This window comes from Arvicola amphibius, chromosome 3 (assembly GCF_903992535.2).
Source record: "Arvicola amphibius chromosome 3, mArvAmp1.2, whole genome shotgun sequence".
Lineage (NCBI taxonomy): Eukaryota > Metazoa > Chordata > Mammalia > Rodentia > Cricetidae > Arvicola > Arvicola amphibius.
This window is the reverse complement of record NC_052049.1, coordinates 188,787,329-188,808,571: the sequence shown is the minus strand read 5'-3', so window position 1 is coordinate 188,808,571 and position 21,243 is coordinate 188,787,329. Positions and strand designations below refer to the sequence as shown.

The 21,243-nt window shown below is 44.7% G+C and overlaps 1 protein-coding gene across 1 annotated transcript in view; it reads right to left on the bottom strand.

Moving 5' to 3' along the window:
- Lars2 (leucyl-tRNA synthetase 2, mitochondrial) overlaps positions 1–21,243 on the bottom strand; it is an 89,625-nt gene that overhangs the window by 36,328 nt on the left and 32,054 nt on the right. Inside the window, exons 6-9 of the mRNA XM_038323847.1 lie at positions 12,083–12,172; positions 9,767–9,910; positions 6,648–6,755; positions 6,125–6,284 (exon numbers count right to left, since the gene is read on the bottom strand). Of these exons, the coding sequence (XP_038179775.1) occupies positions 6,125–6,284; positions 6,648–6,755; positions 9,767–9,910; positions 12,083–12,172 (502 nt within the window). The remainder of the gene's footprint in view (positions 1–6,124; positions 6,285–6,647; positions 6,756–9,766; positions 9,911–12,082; positions 12,173–21,243) is intronic.

The window sequence follows — 21,243 nt, the reverse complement described above, 5'->3', positions numbered from 1 at the left end:
AAGCTTTCAACAAAATACAACATCCCTTCATGATAAAGGTCTTGGAGAGAGCAGGGATACAAGGAACATACCTAAACATAATAAAGGCAATATACAATAAGCCAACAGCCAACATCAAACTAAATGAAGAGAAACTCCCAGAGATCCCACTGAAATCAGGAACAAGACCAGGTTGTCCACTCTCTCCATAACTATTCAATATAGTTCTTGAGGTCCTAGCTAGAGCAGTAAGACAACAAAAGAAGATCAAGGGGATACAAATCAGAAAAGAAGTCAAACTCTCACTATTTGCTGATGATATGATAGTTTACATAAGCAATCCCAAAAATTCTACCAAGGAACTTCTACAACTCATAAACACTTTCAGTAATGTAGCAGGATACAAGATTAGCTCAAGAAAATCGGTAGCCCTCCTTTACACAAATGAAAAAAGGGCTGGGAAAGAAATCAGAGAAACATCACTCTTCACAACAGCCACAAATACCATAAAATATTCGGAGTAACTCTAACCAAACAAGGGGAAGACTTGTATGACAAGAACTTTAAATCTTTGAAGAAAGAAATTGAAGAAGACACCAGAAAGTAGAAAGATCTCCCATACTCTTGGGTATGTAGAATTCACATAGTAAAAATGGCAATCTTGCCAAAAGCAATCTACAGATACAATGCAATGCCCATCAAAATCCCAGCAAAATTCTTCACAGACCTCGATAGAACAATACTCAACTTCATAATGGAAAAGCAAAAAAACCCAGGATAGCCAAAACAATCCTGTACAATAAAAGAACTTCTGGAGGCATCACAATCCCTGACTTCAAACTTTACTACAGAGCTACAGTACTGAAAACAGCTTGGTATTGGTATAAAAACAGACAGGAGGACCAATGGAACCGAATCCAAGACCAGGATATCAATCCACACACCTTTGAACACCTGATTTTTGACAAAGAAGTAAAAACTATCAAATGGAAAAAAGAAAGCATACTTAACAAATGGTGCTGGCATAACTGGATATCAACATGTGGAAGAATGAAAATAGACCCATATTATCACCATACACAGAACTCAGGTCCAAATGGATCAAAGACCTCAACATAAAGCCAGCCACACTGAACCATATAGAAGAAAAAGTGGGAAGTACACTTGAACACATTGGCACAGGGACCACTTCCTAAATATAACCCCAGCAGCACAGACACTGAGAGAAACAATTAATAAACTGAAAATCTTCTGTAAAGCAAAGGACACGGTCAACAAGACGAAACAACAGCCTACAGAATGGGAAAAGATCTTCACTAACCCCACATTAGATAGAAGTCTGATCTCCAAAATATACAAAGAACTCAAGAAACTGCTCATCAAAAGAACAAATAATCCAATAAAAAATGGAATACAGACTTAAACAGAGGAATCTAAAATGACTAAAAGACACTTAAGGAAATGTTTAACATCTTTAGTCATCAGAGAAATGCAAATCAAAACAACTCTGAGATTCCATCTTACACTGTAAGAATGGCCAAAACCCAAATACTGATGACAACTTATGCTGGAGAGGTTGTGGGGTAAAGGGAACTTCTGCATTGCTGGTGGGAATGCAAGCTGGTACAGCCGCTTTGGATGTCAGTGTGCCGATTTCTCAGAAAATTAGGAAACAACCTTCCTCCAGACCCAGTAATACCGCTTTTGGGTATATATACAAAGGATGCTCAATCATGCCACAGGACATGTGCTCAACTATGTTCATAGCAGCTTTGTTTGTCATAGCCAGAACCTGGAAACAACCTAAATGCCCCTCGACCGAAGAGTGGATAAGGAAAATGTGTTACATTTACACAGTGGAGTACTACCCAGCAGAAAAAAAATAACGACGTCTTGAATTTTGCAGGCAGATGGATGGAGCTAGAAAACATCATTTTGAGTGAGGTAACCCAGACCCAGAAAGACAATTACCACATATACTCATTCATAAGCTCATAAGTGGTTTTTAAACATAAAGCAAAGAAAACCAGCCCACAAATCACAATCCTAGAGAACCTAGACAACAATGAGGACCCTAAGAGAGACATACATAGATCTAATCTACATGGGAAGGAGAAAGAGACAAGATCTCCTTAGTAAAAATTGGGAGCATGGGGACCTTGGGAGATGGTTGAAAGGGAGGGGAAAGGTAGGAAGGGGAACAGAGAAAAATGTAGAGTTCAATTAAAAAAATAATAAATTAAAAAAATTGAAAGTTAAAAAAATTACTTGTGTTTATTTACATCACCATTAGTAAGAACAATTACTAGCTGGCCTTTGCAATTCACATTAAACAACACTTGTTTTAAACTTTCATATAGTTATCTAGAACAGATTCTATAAGCCATCAAATTAAAATCAGCCCAAGAATTAGGATTTACTTCAAAGAGGTAAAGACAGGATCCATGAGGAAGGGAGGGCCGAGTGGCATTCAACATGGGCCTTGAAAGTTGAGGTACAGCCAGCAGTCCTGATCCAGCTGCCAAACGCCCGTTGCTGGAGCCAGTGTTGAACACCTCATCTCTAAGCAGGGATCCATATTCCTGACTCCATGCTCGCTCGCTCTCTCTCTCTCTCTCTCTCTCTCTCTCTCTCTCTCTCTCTCTCTCTCTCTCTTAAGAGAAAATATGTATTTGCAAATTCTGCAATTTTGATGTGACATTATTAGGAAGTGGGGAGGTGAGGGGGCAGAATAAGAGCAAAAGTCGTCAGTGATAGTCGATGTGGAGAATGGAGAAAGAGCAGTACAGGCATGGAATACAGAAACAGGTCTGTCAGGATACAGCTCTTGTCAGCAGCTACCAGTTGACCTCCACATTCACCTCGACCAATGACTGTTGCTGGATAGAACATTTAGCTGGCCACGCAGTAATCAGCAGCACGGCCCAGCCTCCTTTGCAGCTAGGTGTGGCCATGGGCTGTATGCAGAAGAAACTTCTAAGTCAGGCCCCCATAGGGAAAAGGCAAGCTGGGCATGGTATGCATCCTTATACTCCCAGCATTTGGAAGGCTAGGCCATTACAGCCTGGGTTGCCTAGTGAGTACCGGGCCAGCCAACACTATATAATGAGACACTACCTAAAAGTTAAAAAAAGGCAAGCCGTTTCCCCCATAGACACATGTAGGGCAGCTTGGAAAACTTGAGGACAGGTCAAGGGGGCAGAAAGAATACTGGCTCCTAAAGCAGTCTCTGCTTACACAACAGGAAACTTTAAATGGGAAATAGAGAGTGACAAAGTCCCCTGTCCTACCATGACCCTTACGCTCCTGCTTAGACACTTGTTAAAGTCCTGACAGGAGAGAAGGACACCAGCTAGCAATGGTAAGCACCGACACACAGTTGACGCTGCAGTAGAACCCACAGGCTGAGTGGACAAAGGCACAGGCCCACGGCAGAGATGGGTTTGTAGCAGGCATGAGAAAACGGCACTATACTCAAAACATGTCACCCTGTCTTGTGGCCAGCATCACAAAACAAAACCGGGGTCTCGGTGTACTAACTGATCTACAAACTGAATGAACTGAAAGGGATGATGAGGATCAGAACTGGAAAAACTCAGTGCCAAGCATAATCTTCCACCTGGAATGACTTCAGGGTCATTGAGAGGAAGAAAAAGCAGCTCGGGAGCTCTTCCAAATGAAATGTTACATATGGCTTTCCATTTACCAAAATGAAATGACCAAGCCAGTCTGGTACACTAGCACCCAAGTAGTCTCAAACATACGGCTAGTCATACATGCTTAGATACTGTGGTAGTTTAGATGAGGATGGTTTTCACAGGCTCAGAGATTTGAATACTTGGTCCTCAGTTAGTGGAACTGTTTGAGAAGGGTTAGGAGGTGTGGCCTTGTTGGAGGAGGTTGAGGTTTCAAAAGCCCAGGCCATTATTAGTTAGCTCTCTCTCTCTCTCTCTCTCTCTCTCTCTCTCTCTCTCTCTCTCTCTCTCTCTCTCTCTGTCTCCCTCCCTCCCTCCCTCCCTCTCTCTCTCTCTCTCTCTCTCTCTCTCTCTCTCTCTCTCTCTCTCTCTCTCTCTGCCTTGTGCCTGTGGATCAGGACATAAGCTCTGAGTACTACTCCAGTGTCATGTTCCCTGCCATGATGGTCAAAACTAGAAGTCCAATAAACAAACTTCTAAAAGTTGCCTTGGTCATAGTGTCTTAGCACAGCAACAGAAAAGTAACTAAGATAATTCCTCTGTGCAGGTGCATTGAATTTATGGTATCTTTAACTCAGGGGCTGTAATCTTTTATAACTTATTAGCTCATTAATTCTTAAAATTACTTCATTTTGTGGCCCCAAATGAACTATGATGGGGGGAAATATAAGACCTGGATCCTTAAAGTATTTAGATTTTAATATTTACTTTTCAATCATCACAGCTTCAAGGAATCTCAAAATAACTCAAAAGGTTAAACCTGAGTTCTCCTTTCAAACAGTTGAAATTAATGCTTTCTTTTTTTAAAAGCATAGTTTTAAAAAAATCTGAAATGGTTACCTTTATTGTCAACTTGCCTGGTTTTTAGAATCACCATGAAAATATATTTCTGGGTATATCCGTAAGGGATTTCCAGAAAGACTTAACTGAGAGGGGGTGACCCATCCTGAATGTGTGCAGCAACATCACACTGGCTTGGGTCCTGGACGGAATAAGAAGGAGAGAGCAAGCTAAACAGCAGCGCTCACTTCTCTCTCTGCTTCCCAGCTGTCTCAGTCAGTGTTCTGTTGCTTTTAGGAGACACCATGGCCACAGCAACTATTATAAAAGAAAACATTTAACTGGTGCTTGCTTACAGTTTCAGAGGTTTAGTTCATTATTATCAAGGCAGGGAGCTGGTGGCAGGCAAGCATGATGCTGGAGGAGTAGTCATACTACTACATACTACTACATACTACTACATACTGATCTACAGGCAGAGAGGAAAAGAAAGACCACCCCCAGAGACTCACTTCCTCCAACAAGGCCACACCTCCTCATTCTTTCAAATCATTCCATTTACTTCCTGGTGACTAAGCATTTAAATACAGGAGCCACCACACTGACTGTGGATGCAATGTGACCAACTGCCTCATATTCCTGGTACCATGATTTCTCTACACTCAAACTTCCCTTGAGTTTCTTTTGCCAGAAACATAATACAGAACCTGAGACACGGGCACAGAGGCCTTAAAAGCACACATGGAATTCTAAACTGTATCTTTTCTTTATTTCAATATATAACAACAACAACAACAACAACAAAACGGCGAAGGCAAGAGTCAAGACCTGCCTTGTGCTGAGTGTCTTCCGTCCTAAGCCCAAAGGTACTTACTATAAAAACCTGTCTTTGACCCAGGAGAGTGGGCCCACAGCAGGCTCCTAGGAAGGGCAGGTGACTAGAGTTGACCTCACTGCACTCAGAAAACAATCACTGTCTGAAGCAGAAGTAAATGGTTATGACACTGTATCTCCAGTTTACATCATCCAAAACAGCCGGAGAGCCCAATAATTCAGATGTGAGCTACAGGTTAACGTTCACAGTGTATAAGGAAGCATGAGGATGAGATTTTTGCAGAGATATTTAAACCTTCTCCAGAGACCTACATCTATCTAATCAACAGGGGCATCCTTCAACCCATTAGACTCTATACCCCACACCCGCTCCCTGGCTGGCTGCAGTTTTGTGTCTAATCAAAGGTGTGTGGTCTTACCTTTGCCACGGAAAAGGTCAGGAGTCCCAGTGACAGCAATCGCTCAGGGAAACCCCATGTTTTAAAAATTTAGTGCATTTATTTATTTATGGGGGGATGAAAAGTGGGCGTGTGTGCAACAATGTGTGTGTCTGTGTGCGCGCACACACATGCAAAGGACAGCGTCTGAGCTGTTTCCACCATGTGGTCATGAGGACTGAACTGAGGTCTTCGGGCTTTATGATGTAAGTACCTTCCTACACCAGGTCATCTTTCCAGACCTTTTCCAGTAGTTTCATTTGGGAGCTGATTCTCTCCATATGAGAAGGTAAAGAGCTGAGCCTGAATGGCAAACACATGGGGAGTTACTGGTCTCATGGACAGCTACCCAGCTGAAGGAGGAAACTCCAGAAGCCTGTGCTTCACCACATAGCTCACCTCTGCCAGAGACTAGTGCCTTCTGCAAGGCTTCCTTCAGAGAACTGCAGCCATGTAGAAGCCGGTGGTTAGGAGAAATGGCCACGTGGGAAATACCATAAATGGCCTCAGGGGTGGCTGTATATGCGGTCAGTTTCTCTCCTGTGTCTTGTCCATCAACCTGGCGGGATGAAACATGACATTTCATTTTCAGTCCTTCTCCTGAGCTATGTGGCTCCCCACTCCACCCCTTTCCTCATTCCCAAACAGCCACGGCAGCTTCTGACCACAGGACCAGGAATGTGTACAAGAAGAGGGGCCAGGCAGGGGAACAGAAGGGGGATGCTTTGTCAGTCCCCTCTCTGCACTCAGCACCAGGCATCCCAAGATGAAGGTAGGGAAAGCTGGCTTAGGAAGATACCCTCCTGGTTCTCTTTGTGCTGGGCAGTGCTATGGTCAGGTACGGAGCTGCTGTGCATTCAAAGGGCTCCAAATGCAAGAGAGCTATGTGGGTATGAACGCTGGGGTGCCAGGGTGCTGTCACCTTTAATGTGAAGTCTAGATGGCAGCCTACACAGTCCCCAATCCAGTGGGCCTGCATGCCTTTTATCCCGTACCACTCTGGGAGGTCTGCCAAGGCATCCCGCATGGCCTGCAGAAATAAAAAGAGATCAGAAAAGCAGCACTGCAAAGCTCATGTGAGAACAAGTGGTGTGGGGCTGGAGTGGGAAAGGTGGAGACACGGAAGACGGTTCTGGACATCAGGCTCCCTCATTCTCGTGCCTCAGTAGGGGTAGCAAAAGACAACAGAGGTGCTCAATTCACAAACCACCTCTCATTGTGTGGAGAAAGTACTTGTTAAATCCCCACCTGGGTCTTCAGTAGCTTGCAGCCGAAAGCATTCTCAGTTGGCCCCGTGTCGCTCCCTTATCTGCACAGCTGGACTTTCACTAATTCATGACAATTTCTATCATACCAGGTTTTCAAAAATCCTATTTCACTTGATCTTTAAGAATCTGGATCACACTTTCCAAGTTCCTATTATTTTTCTTCCTCACCCAAGGACGTCTGATGGCCATCTCAGACTCATAGGGCTACCTCTACCCAAGATCGTGGTCTAACCCTGGACCTCCCATCAAGTCAGGTCTTCCTGGATGCTACTGCTACCTGCACCCTCTCATCCGACAGATCACCAAGCTCAGGGGATTCTTCCTCTAGCTACTCCTCTAACCCCTTTCTACTTCTCCTTCCCCACTCTGGAGTGCATGTTGGGACCACCACAAAAGCACTTAGACTAGTGCCCGCAATCACAACTTTCCATCCCATAATGTTCTTATGAAAACAAAATTCTGGGGACTAGTGAGATGGTTCCACAGTTAGCAGTGCTTTCTGCTCTTGAGAAGGCCTGAGTTCAGCTTCCAGCGCCAACTCTGGGTGGCTCACAACCATCTGTAACTCCAGTTCCATGGGATCTCGAACTTCTGGCCTCCACAAGGCACTTGTACTCACATGCACATACCCATACACATAATTTTAAAATTATATAAATCTTAAAAAAAAAGAACTACCCCATGTTCCTGACATCACTCCCTTCTTTACAATATTTCATTATTTCATCCAGTTCCTGTGCTGAAGTCACAATGTGTGACTTAGACCTACTTTGAGCCTTCCCAGATGGCGCTCAAGTTTAACTTGCAGCGTTCATCTCTTTGTTTTTCAACCCCCAGCACACACCTATCTGCTAGGGCCACTCAATATGGATTCCCTATACAGGCTGGGGCTGTCGTGAGGGAGTGTCTCCACAACATAAAGCTGGCTTTATGGTCTATTCCACTCTTGCTTGTCCCTATGAAGCCCAAACACTGAAACTTTCCGGTCTGATGTTCTCTTCTGGTCCAGATTTCCAGTTGGTTCGTTGTTATAGGTGGTTTCTGCTCTCCTGAAATTCACCATGATCATCTTTTCTTTTTAAGTCCTGTTCATTTATATAACAAATGCCTTGGTATTATCAACTAACTTTAATCCCTTGGTCTACATCTAAACTTTTTTTAAATTAAGGATCACAATATCCTGCAAAAGACATGGTATTTTTATGGCATGCTGGGTCCTGCAGATGATGCCCTACAGGGGTGCTGGATCATGCTTGACCCCCTTAGATCTATTTTGTTCTAGACGCTCTATTTGAGTCTCTCAGCGGCTTACCTTTAATCTTCGGTAAGGCCATTATATCCTGTTTTTGTCCTCAGTCCTAGGGTGTTAACCATGCTTCCAATCACGGCCTTTGTAGACTCAATGCCTCTCTTAGCCAGGCAGAACCCAAGGGTTTCTGTGTGCCACACAGCCCCGGGTCTGCTTTGCTCTCCCACCAGAACCACTGCCTGTGCCAGCATCATGGACTCTCCCTCTTCTCCCAGTTTTCAGTGTTGACCTCCTAAGAGCTTTTTCAATAAATCTGCACAGGAGTTCAGCAAGAACCAAGAGTTACCATGGCAACTCAGCATTTCGGCTGAACAGCAGAAAATTCACAGCTGACAGTTTAAAGAAGAACGCCTCTGGTGCCAGGTTATTACATTTCCAACTCAAAGCAGAGGCCAAGACAGAGGCGCTAACCAGGCGACCTTCCAATACTGCCATTAGAGGGGCTGGCACCCTCTTTTCCAATGCGCTACCTAGAGGCTTGGGAGAATAACCCTGTCTCAGGAACATGGCGGATCTGAGGCTGGCAGAGAGGACCTGCACAGAAAGCTACACTCTCAGCTTTGCTTTCTGCCAGGCACTGACTAACAAGCTCTTTTGAACTTTTTCCAGATCCATGCCCGGGTCAGCTGTACAAAAATGAACTAAAATAAAATGACCCTCACTGTAGACAGGCTCTGGAGGGAGGACAGCGAGGGTCTGCTGAGCTGGTGGAGCGTGGTTTGGGTTTGGCCCGGAATGTGGTGATCAGAAGCTGCCTAGAACTCTGTGCTTTCTCTGAACATGAGCCCTGCACACAATATCTGACCTGAGTTATCTGCCGATGAGAACCAGACTTTGTCTAGGCATGCCATGGGCTGCCTTTGAGACTTAACTCAGAATAGAAGCACTGGGTACTACACACATACAGAACTTAGAGAACGCATGACTTTGTCCAGGCCATTATGACTTAGTAAGCAACTCTGCTTCTACTGCTGGCTTTGTCTTGAATCTGAATACAGAAATCAGTCAGAAGGTGCTGGAACCATTATCATCAGCTCTAATCACTCATCTTACTCATCAGGAAACTGAGGCCCAGGGCAGCCTTCACAGTTATCAGAGGCACAGAAGAGTCACATCTGGAGCTTTGGACTTGCCCCAGCTCACTCCTACCCTGGCCTTCTCTCCTAGAGACCAAACAGCTCTTCACTCTAGGTCACTATAAGCACTGGTACAGAGAAACTAGAACCCAACCCCTCCTGAGCTTCATGACTCACTCCCTTTTCCTTCCTTGGATTCATAATTACAGACAGAGTTACTGTTGCTTTCTGACAGCTCAGCGAACAATGACCTGGAATGACCTCCGGGTGCCACCACCCTGTACTGTGGACAACACTGGGGCTCTCTGCTTCCCAGGCTCCTTCAGCAGAGCCACCAGTGTGTCTGCCCACACACTGGGTGTTACTGAGAGTCTCTTACATCACTTACCTTCGCATATGCAGTTGTCTTAATGAACCACTGTCGGAGATATTTCTTCTCCACCTTGGCTCCAGAACGCCATGAACAGCCATATTCATTCACTTGCTCATTGGCCAGCACTGTTTGATCCACTGGATCCCAGTTAACCAAGGCCTGTTAGGATGTAGGAGATGGGGTACACCGTGGTGAATGTCCTGTGGAGGGGCCCCTGGAGAGCAGTGTGGCTCCAAGACTGAGGGCATCTTTAGGGTGGGCTTCCTAGCCAATGGGCCACTAGTAAGTTGTGACAAGGACACATGAAATGCCCTTGTTAGAGTAGAGTAGGGGAAGATGGAAGTCTTTGGGTATGTGTCTAAATCGACCCTAGGTTGTTCTTGAATGACAGGATGAACACTCAGGATTTGAAATTTTAGAAAAGAAGAAAACAAATGGTATCTATTTAAAGTTTAAAAAAAATAGAGTTACGGCAGAAGAAATAAATATAATGTTTTTTAATAACAACACTGACTTTTACTGAGTGATAACCAGGTGCTGGTTTCCATGCTAAGTGGTTTACAGCTAAGTGGTGAGCTTTGACACCTAAGCTACTCCTGCCTTAGTCTACCAGGAGCTGGGGCTACAGTTGTGCCATCACACTCAGCATACGTGTGCCCTTTTCATTCTCAAGTCAGCTTTGTGGTGTGGTAAGAAGACTCATCCTCAGAGAATCATGTCACAGAGAATGAATATGAGGAGCAGAGAAGCAATAAAACCCACCTAAGGTCTCAGAGACCCAGCAGACGGGGAGGAAGTCAGGTCTATGTTCACAGTTCTTAGACAGGTCTCAGAGACACGGCAGATGGGGAGGAAGTCAGGTCTATGTTCACAATAAGACTGCAGTTTAAGCTCATGTGTATTATACATCAAGTAGATAAGTCTTAAGTGAACAATTAATTAATGACTTTTTAAATGAGTAAACATGTAGCTACTACCCATGTCAAATACAGAACATCTTCAGGACCTCCAGAGACCTGCTATGCTCTCTGTCTTCAGCACTGCGTTCCAGGGCACCACTCTGAGTCCTACTCCACAGACTTACCTGGCCATGAGGAAGACTCTCCAGAGTTCCTGTTAGTCTGTCTTTGTTTAAACAAATACCTCTGCCTACACTTACCACTTGGGGAATCCAGGTGCCTCCTGGTACAAAGTAGGCACTGAGTACAGAGAAGTCTAGGGGTTGTACTACCTGATTTCAGACACATTGCTTAAAAATTTACTGGTAGACTGTGTTTAACATGTGCAATTCCTTACTACCAAAGAATATTCTTAGTTATTCCCATCGGAAACAGTTTTAGCAACTATGTGCCTCATAGACCCTTCTTCCTTCCTGCTTATGGTCTGCGGGCTAGTTTGCATTCTGTGAGGAACTCTGGGGACTGTGGAAGGCTCTACTGAAGGCTACAACACTGTCAGACAGCCTCTGCTGCTTGGTCGCGGGCCCAGCACTGCCCTCTGGTCTGTGCAAGTAACAAGGGTATCCTTTCACCAGTGCTAGGAGCTCTCCAGCCCTTCGAGACCGTGCTAAAGTCAGCACAGTTAGCCCTTCACAGTCGCTTCAGTGGCTCTTTCAAGGTATGTTGGGACCTGACTGGTTCGGGATGTCTTCCACATCAGCACAGAACTCAGGGTGGGGAGAGGTCAGCTAATTCATGAGCTATAATCTGGGCTGCTATTCTGTAACTGCAAGTAACACAGTAACCAACAACTTGAGACTGTGCCACCTGATCAGATGGGAAGAGGAGCAGGGGGCAGTTTATCTCCTCTAACATGGGGTCCCCATAACCAACAACTTGAGACTGTGCCACCTGGAATCAGATGGGAAGAGGAGCATGGGACAGTTTATTTCCTCTAACATGGGGTCACCAGGACTTCCCCTCTTAAGTGTAAAGAGATGACCAGGATATTAAGTGTCTAGGACCTCAAACTTTTAGGTTCATAAACCAAAGAAAGTTGGCCCATCTATTATTACCACTAACACCAGGGAGACACAGGAAGGGTTTTACTTAGTAGGTAAAAAGAAATCCTGTTTTATTTTTGGCAGTGCTAGGACTGCTGCAGAGGATCTTTCTTTCTTCCTTCCTTCCTTTTTTTCTGGGGAGGGGGACGTATTTTGGGGACAGATCTCACTCTGTAGACCAGGCTGGTCTCGGACTCACTAAGATCCACCTGCCTCTGCCTCTCAATTGCTGGGATTAAAGGTGTGCGCCACCACACCTGGCTAAAAGGGATGATTCTAAGATGGAGAAAATTTATAAAGTTTTAAAAGGGTAGCTAACATGAATGTACCTCCTTTTGATAGGCCAGTCCAGCTTCATAGAGTTTGATAAATAGGTATTGAGTCCATTTGTAGTAATCTGGCAAACAGGTAGTGATTTCCTGCCAAAAAAGAGGCATAAATGCACAGTCAGACCCTGCAAGCACCGCACCACACATACCACAACTTGAGTTTCAGTTCTTAAAAGCAACCGAATTGCCAAGTATTTAACCAACTTATTTCTGCTAACTCTCAAAGTGAGGGAATAGCCATTTATTCTGGGAAGAAAGAGATGGTGTTATTGGAATGTCTCCTCCATCTTTCCTAGATATTTACAATGATAAGAGACTCTCAATCCTTTGCCTATCTCCCATGACTAACAAGTTACAGTACAGGAAACGGCTATGAACTTTTCACAATAAAGATTTCATGTTTACTCTCAATTGTATGCATGTGGTGTGGGGTATGTGCATGAGTGCTATTACTGATGGAGGCCAGAAGAGGTTGCCGGACCCCCTGGAACTGGAGTACAGATGGCTGTGAAAAGCCAGAACTCGGGTTCTCTAGAAAAGCAGCAAGTACTCTTAACTACTGAGCCATCTTTCCAGTCCAGCTATGGACATTTCTGCCAGGATAAACACATGCTGGGGAACAAGACTGTAGCTCATCTGAAAAGCAATTATGTCAAGAGTATTTCATTCCAAACTACACCTTGTGTCTACACAGAACCTATGGTAGTTTCCACAGCCCCATTATTCTCCCTTTACTGTAAATATGAATCAAGCTTTTGTCTACCTGGGGAAATTAATCAAAAATTCCAAAAGTTTACATTTTGCCTGAAAAACTTTTAAATATAAAATTTAAAAAAATGGAACTTCACTAACTGATGAGGTTTGACATTGGTGAAGTCAAAGTAACTTATAACGGTCATGTATTTCTTTTTTTCTAGTGCTGCTGAACTTTAAGTAAAAGCCATGGATAAAGGGCTGGGGTATAGCTTAGTAATAGAGTGCTTGCTTGCCTAGCAACCCTGAGACCTTGCAGTTAATCCTCAGCACTGCCATTGGTAGAAAAAGAGAAAAGGAGGTTTCTGTAGAACAATCTTTGTACACTGTAAATATGTATCACTCTCGTTGATTAATAAAGAGCTGACAGGCCTATAGCTGGGCAGGAAGAGACAGAGTAGGAGAGTCAGACTAGGAGGATGCTGGGAAGGGTAGAGTCTCAAGAGTCACCATTCAGAAATAGAGGAAACAGAATGTGTTCAAAATGAGGTAACAAGCCATGAGACACATGGTAGAACACAGATAAGAAATATGGGTTAATTTAAGTTATAAGAGCTAGTTAGTAATAAGCCTGAGCTATTGGCAAGCATATATAATTAATAAGTCTCTGTGTTGGTTATTTGGGAACTGGCGGGCAGGAAAGAAAAGTCTGTCTACCGGGGATAGCAGGGAAAGTGTTTCTCAAATGGCTCCACCTGTAGCTGACTTTCTACAAAAGATAGACTTTACCCAAGTGTGGACCATTTCTATATTCCTTAAGATGAATAAACAAGGAAAGCTTCAAACCCAGGAGGAAGGCAGGTATAATAAGAAGCTGTAACCTAAAAGGGCTTTTTTCTTATGTTAGATTCATTCATTCCTTTTGAGACAGGGTCTCATGTATTCAAGGCTAGCCTCAAACTTTGAATTTCTGATCGACCTGCTTCTTGAATGCAGAGTTATAGGCACATGCCACTCACTACACCTGGACTATGTGCCGCTGGGGATCTAATTAATCCAGGGCTTTATGCATGTCAGACAAGCATTCTAGCAATTGAGCTGCATTCGTAGCCTCCCTTGGTTGTCTACTATTGTTGTTTTGTTACTGCTGTTGTTTTAAGTAGCAAAGCGCCAATATTAAAAGACAATATTTTCGGGTGGTACTTGGGATCAAACCCAGGGACTCAGGCACGCTAACAAGCGCTCTAACACTGAGCCATAACCCTAGCCCAGGAAACACTTTTCTTATTTTAATGCAGAACAGGGGTTAGAAAGATAGCTCAGCAATTAAGAGAACTGGCTGTTCTTCCAGGTCCTGAGTTCAATTCCCAGCTTAGAACTATTTATAACTGTAGTCTCATGGAATTTGGTGCCTTTTGGTAGTGTGCAGGCATAAATACAGGCAAAATATCCATATACATAAAATAAATAAATGAATCTTTTTTTAAAGATGCAGAATAACTCAACTCTGACCACCAGTTCTATGTCCCCACAATGACACACAGTGACAAACCAGCCATTCTATTGGTGTCACGAATGTCAAATTACGTCACTTGAAAGTTTTTAGTTTAAACAACTGATTAAAAAGCAAAACCTTCTTTTCTGTGCTCACTGTACACAGTTCTACAGTTGAGAGAGCACAAGATTTCACGTGCTCACTGTACACAGTTCTACAGTTGAGAGAGCACAGGATTTCACATGCTCACTGTACACAGTTCTACAGTTACGAGAACAGAAAATATTAACAGTCTTCCCTCTCAAATAAGACAAAGACTCTGCTCCCTGAGGATTACCTGACAATAGCTAGAAAGAATGCTTTGTCACCAGTGTGTGCACAAGTGTGCTCACGTGTGTGTGTGTGTGCACGCGGACAAAAGTACACTTACATGCCTACCATATGTGTTAACACTACAGAATTAACAAGGAAGACAGTCCCCCCAAATTATTCAGCTACACATGGATTTCATTTTTTTTAATTTGGTTTTTTGAGACAGGTCTGTGTAGCCCTGCCTGTCCTGGAACTCACTCTGTAAATCAGGCTGGCCTCAAGCTCACAGAGATCCTCCTGCCTCTGCATCACAAGTGCTGAGATTAAAGGTGTGGCCAGCACCACCCAGCAGGCTGCGGATTATGAGGATGAGAGGAGGAGCACAGGACTGGAGGCAGCAGTGGAGCCCCGGGACCTGGATGGTCTGGGCCCCCGCAGGTCAGAGAGCTCCCTCTGACCTTACTGTGTCAGCACTGAGCAGATGAAGGGATCTGAAGAGAACCAGCCTGCCCGCCCTCCCGATACTGTCAACCCCTCAGAGGTGTGCAGAAGGTTCACGAACCTTCATTAAACAAAACATTCATTCCAGGAGTTAAGGGTCATCATATTTACAAAACAGACAAGGCCAAAGCCAAATGTGGTAATAAACACTGATAATCTCATACTCAGGAGGCCGAGGCAGGAGAATGCCCATGAACTTGAGGCCAGTCTGAGCTACACAGTGAGTTTCAGTCTAGCCTGGGCAAAAGCATGATGCCCTTTTCCAAAACAAAGCAAAGCAAAGCAATTCTGGCCTGAGGCAGAGTTCTAGACAATTTTATAAATACAACAGGTTTTTAAAGAAATGAGTGGACCATTGTTCTGGAATCCCAATCTGGCTTATTCACAGCACCTCATCTGAGAAACACTTCCCCAACACACCACACAGTGATTTAAGAAACCTGTGTGCAGAGTCTCCAAAACTCCAAAGATAAATGGAGAACTGTGTACGTCATGAGCAGTTTCCAGACCTGAAACAGAGCAGCAGCCTTCCAGGACTCACAGTGAGGTCCCCTGTGACCTAGGGTCAGGCGGCTCGGCATCACACTTCTGCTCTCTTTTAACTCACCAATGAGAAGTGACACAGGGTCAGCTGCTGGGTCTTTTTCCTAAGACGCACCAGTGGGCAGTGGGGGTCAGAGAAGGGAAATGGATCCGCACATACATTCACTCATGACTCGACTCTACAGACAGAGTACTGTCCAGGGCAGAGAATGACAGGACAATGGCTTTTCTTCCACCTCAGAGAAGCCTGAGGATTCTACAGTCTCACCGTGCTTCAGCAAAGTTCCTCGGCATCCCATTCCATGTCTGTCTATCTATCCCTACATCTGTCCCTGTGGGAAAAGAGAAGCAAGGTTGTTGGCCCTCACCAGCTTCAGGCCAGGGCTGCCTCTCCTCCTCTCAAGGCCCTGCTGCACTCCCTCTAAACTACATCTTTCCCAGTGATTCCTTGACATCTTCAGGACCACACCAGGCCATGTGGCCCCCCTCCTCCCTCCTCCTTTCTGGACCATCATCCCCATGACGCCCTCTTTCTGAGATCCCACTGCACTTTCTCCTGGCCTCTTTCCTTTGTTCCCCTTCTTCCCACCTGCCAGTTCCCATTCGCCACAGCCCTGCATCAGACCCCATTCCCTCTTTGCAGGATTGAAGGAAAAGGTGTTAATATCAGGGTAATTAATCTTGAACCTACATCGGTCTGAGCACTCATTTTTACGCAATTATGTTTTTCCATGCAGAACTACCTTTAGATTGAAAATGAACATTTAAAGATAACCAAAACTTATGAATGCTAGACACTGCACTTTTACACAGTGTGTGTTTTCTTCTTAAAGGCCTTGCTTTCCAAGTCCAGAGCCACAAGCCAAGTTCTTAAGTGATGTGAAAGATTTGAAGTCTACATTTCTTAAAGAAAATTTAGAATATTAACAACAGGGAGATCAAGGCCTGCAGCTTTGATGACACAGTCTTTCTTACTAAAAACAGTTCATCTTCTTTAGAAGTGTGAGCACATGTGTATTTGAGTTTTACCATGTATCTGGTAAATTTCCTCCACCCACTATACTCAAGATCATAGGAGCTACTTATATGCAGACAAAAAGTAACAATTTGCTAAGTTTCTTGGTAATTATTCTTTGCCAACTGACTTCATTGAGGCAATCTAACAAATGGACAGCGTTGCTAACTTGACATTTAGGGACAGAACACTCTCCATAAAGCTACAGAGAAGATTAATTAGTTTGAGTTGCAATCTGTTGTCAGTATAGGTGAGCAGAGATCAGCACTCCATCTTTCTAAAAGGAACACTGATGTAATTTGAAACATCCTCAAACGGTGAGTTCAACAGGGCAGAATCTGTCAATAGATACTTACATGAGGCTAGTCTCTAGGTTTCCTGAGAGAATGAAGAAATTTCTTAGACATGGATGAGGGCCAGAAGATGAAAGAAAACATCGTTTTTATAATACACAATTCAGACAGTGGTGGCCACAGAGCTATCTGCAGCTCTGCTAAGCAATGAGTTGGAGAAACATGCCACAGCATGAGCAATTTCACCTGAGACAAAGACCAAGAAATGAAACCATAAACTTAGAAAAAGTCACAGAAAATTGCCTTGATAGAACAACAGAAACTATGTGTATGTGTGTGTGTGTGGGGGGGGGATATGTGCACACGTTCACGTGTGTGCTCAGAAACTATGTGTGTGTGGGGGGATATGTGCACACGTTCACGTGTGTGCTCAGAAACTATGTGTATGTGTGTGTGGGGGGGACATGTGCACACGTTCACGTGTGTGCTCACATGTAAACAATGGGCATCTTTTGTCACTCTCCATTTTACTTTTTGGGACAAGGTCTCTCACTAAGCTGGAGCGCATCAGTGTGGCTAGGCTGGCTGGACAGGGAGCTCCAGGATCCTTCTGCCCCATACTCCTGGTCCTCGATCAGCTTTTATGTAGGCGCTGGGAATCCAAATACTGGTGCTTTGTACGTGTACAGCAGGCATTTTAGCGACTGACATTTCCCAGCTCCTAACCCAGTGAATTTTTTATTTTAATTTTAATTAATTAACTTATTTATTTTAGGCTAGGGTTCAAGTAGAGGAGGATAAAAGGCTTGTAAGCATGGCCCAGTTGGACACGCAGAGGTGCCAAGACATGGTCAAGACTTCACGACAACCAAAACATGTCAGTCCCAAAAGATACACAGCAAAATCACTTCAGTAAAGGCAAAGGCACCACCTTGGCCTCTCTCCCAAAGATGAGTTCCAACTACAGGGGACACCCAAAGGAAACACTCATTTTTTCTGATGGAGCCAGAGACTGGTCAGACGAACAGCCTTTACTTGTCAGGCCCTAAAAGGAGATTGTCTTAGTCAGACACTTGGAGTGCCTGCCGCATGTTGTCAAGGTAACTGGCTTTGAGCTCTCCCAGTGGACGCTTCTCCCCAGCCTGTCTGTCAGGCACTCGCCTGCCTCAAGGTACTTTTTGTTTTAAGATGTTTTTGATTTCTTTAAAATTAAAAATTTCATTTAAAAATATATCTGCCACTCTGCAGGACTTGCTATTTCTAGTGGTTCAACCCTTTCCATTTGATGTTTAGTCACGTATGTAAATAATGTGCCAGGACCTCGACGCAATGATGACTTTCGTTCTGTAATCGTAACCATGGCATCTGAGTGAACTCAGGCAGGAAGGATGCAGGGCCTGTGTGTTAGGGAAGAGGACACTATTCCTAAATTGTAATCCCCATCCACGGTGGGGAAGGAAAGGCCAAAACAGGTGAGGCCAAGGAATGAAGAAACCCAACATAGCCCTGGAAACGTGAAATACGCGAGCTGCTATTCTTTGATGCTGAACCATAACAGTTGCCCGCGTGCTCCCTCCCTCTCCGTCTCCCTCCTTCCTCCTTCTGTCAGTGTGTGTGTGCGTGTGCGTATGTACATGTACGTGCAGTTACACACACCTGTACATTCATATGAAGCCAGAAGAAAATACTACCATCTTCTATCACTTCCTGCCTATTCCTTTGAGGCAAGGTCTCTCCTTGAACCTGGAACTCATCTTATAAGCTAGGCTGGAATCCAATAAGCCAAAAGGGTCCTGTTGTCTCCACCCCACTCTAAGCTGGAGTTATAGATGTGTTGGACACATGGCTTTTTCTCTGGGTGCTGGGATCTGAACTCTAGACCTCATGATTAAGCAGCAAGCACTTTTACCCACTGAGTCATCTCTTCAGCCCCTGAATTTTTCACAGATGAAATTACACCATGATGAGAAAGCAAGAGAAATAGAAACAAAAAGACTTGTGTTGACAAAGGGGATGTCACAAAGCCCTCGGTGCCAACTGGGTCTTACTGAGGCACTGTTAATAGCTGCTTACCCTTATGCAAGATGTAGAGTATCAGTGCTGTCTCAGTAGACACCCAGCCTTATCCAGACTGTAAGGCATTGGTGAGAAAATCTGGAGAACGCACAGCCAGCGAAAGGGCTAACCTAGTACAAACACTGAGTAAGTGCCATACAGCAGCTGCGCTGCCCTGGCTCCTGCTCATGCAGCCTCTCCAAAGCCCCGCTGTCAGCTGCACTGAATATCTCTTAGCCACAGGCCACACGAGTCTTTCACTTCCCCAAAAGACACCCTAAATTGCACTTATAATTCAGGATCTTGTTTCTCAAGCTGGGTAACTTAGGTCTTACTCATCAGCCTACTGCACTGTTCGTTTTCAGACACAAAGAAACCACCCGAAAACTTTCTGATATCATTGGTTTTAACTGTTCTGGCTTGCTAAATCAGGCCACTGAATTGGAAACAAGCTCAATATCATTTCCTTCAAGGATTAATTCATCCCTCTGGGCTTGAGAGGCAGAAAAAGCAACACCTTGTCCTCATCCAAACCTGCAGATTTCACCCAAGAAATTTCAGATTTCAACCAATGACCCATTCTCCTGAACATCCGCTGAGGGGCCTATTTAACATATCAAAGTGGACCTGGCCACCAGTTCCTTCTCACAGCGGCTCTCAGTCCCTACCTGCTATAGGGGCCTCCTAGACAGAACAATTGCCCCCTACCCAAGACTCCTCCAGCCCAGGAGCTGGGCTGCCCTTCCCTGTAATCCAGCCACTTTGCTACTCCTGCCCCTTTTCCTCTTTTGGTCTACCCTTTACTCTCTTTGCCAGTCTCCTAGCCCTGGTCACGTCTCTTGGTCAGGTCAGCTCCTTCTCACTCCTCTTCCTTCCCCCGTCTCCTCACATGGCCCAGCTGAGCAGCTGAGTATAGCCATGTTCACTCTGGACTCTCCCAGATGTCTCTGCCTCTGGCTATGTACAATAAACTTTCTCCTCCACCATATCTAGGGGAAGTCATATCTGGACTCCTGAAGCTCAGCCCAGGGCTTGGCTGTGGATCTCTGCTTCCATCAGTTACTGGACAAAGGCTCTCTGATGACAATTAGGGTAGTTACCAATATGATTACAGGAGAAGGCCAGTTCAGGCACCCTCTCCACTATTGCTAGGAGTCTTACTGGTGTCATCCTTGTAGATTCCTGGGAGTTTCCCCAGTACCAGGTTTCTCCTTAACCCCCAAATGGCTCCCTCTAATAAGTTATCTCTTTCATTACTCTCCCCCTTCATCCTGCCCACAACTTGACAATCATAATCCCTCATGTTCCCATCTCCCCCTCCACTCCAACTCCCTACCCCTCACCCACCCACCCCCGCCCTCAGCTTATGCAGGAGATCTCATCTATTTCCCCTTTCCAGGGAAATCCATGTGTCCCTCTTCAGATCCTCCTAGTTACCTAGCTTCTCTGGGGCTGTGGATTGTAGCCTGGATATCCTCTGCTTCACATCTAATATCCACTTATGAGTGAGTACATACCATGTTTGTCTTTCTGGTTCTGGGTTACCTCACTCAGACATTTTTTTTTCCATTCAAGAGCTATGTCCTCAGTCTCTTCCTGTTCCTTTTCTCCCTTCCACTCCTGCCTATGAAGTGAACCAATGTCTGCTCTTTGGCACGCTCCTTGCCATGATGTGTTAATTCCTCTCCGGGGACTCAGTCAATCATGGTTCATCCCAGGCTGTGAGCCAGGACGATTTTTTTTTCTCATTGTGGGTATTTGCTACACAAATGGGAAGCAGATTAACACAGTCTACACCTTTTAGAAAGCCAACCAATTATTCCAGAAAGCAAGTGCTCTACAAATAAAATCCCTCTTCCCCCTCTCCTTACTCTCCTCTTTCTCCCTCGCTTCTCTTTCCTCTTTGGTTAGTAGATGCTGAGCTGGTTGTATTCAGCTTTCAGTTTCTTCTCAACATGGCACACACTGCTCTGGAAATAACACCTGAAAGAGCCAGGCACAGGAGGGGCTGTCCTGAGACAACACTTCACGGTAATCCTGGCTCACCAGAAATGCACTAATTCTAGGAAGGCATGTTTCACAGTCCAGAGAATTCATCTTTTCCCGTAAGAATGGTGAGAACACAGCTCAAGAGCTCTCACCCAGGGAGAGTCAGGAAGAACGAGCCTATGGCCCAGCTACAGGGCTCTGTCTCTTCTGCCAGGGCACAGCTAGCACTGCTGAGCCATCTTATTTTTCAAATATCTGGTCACTT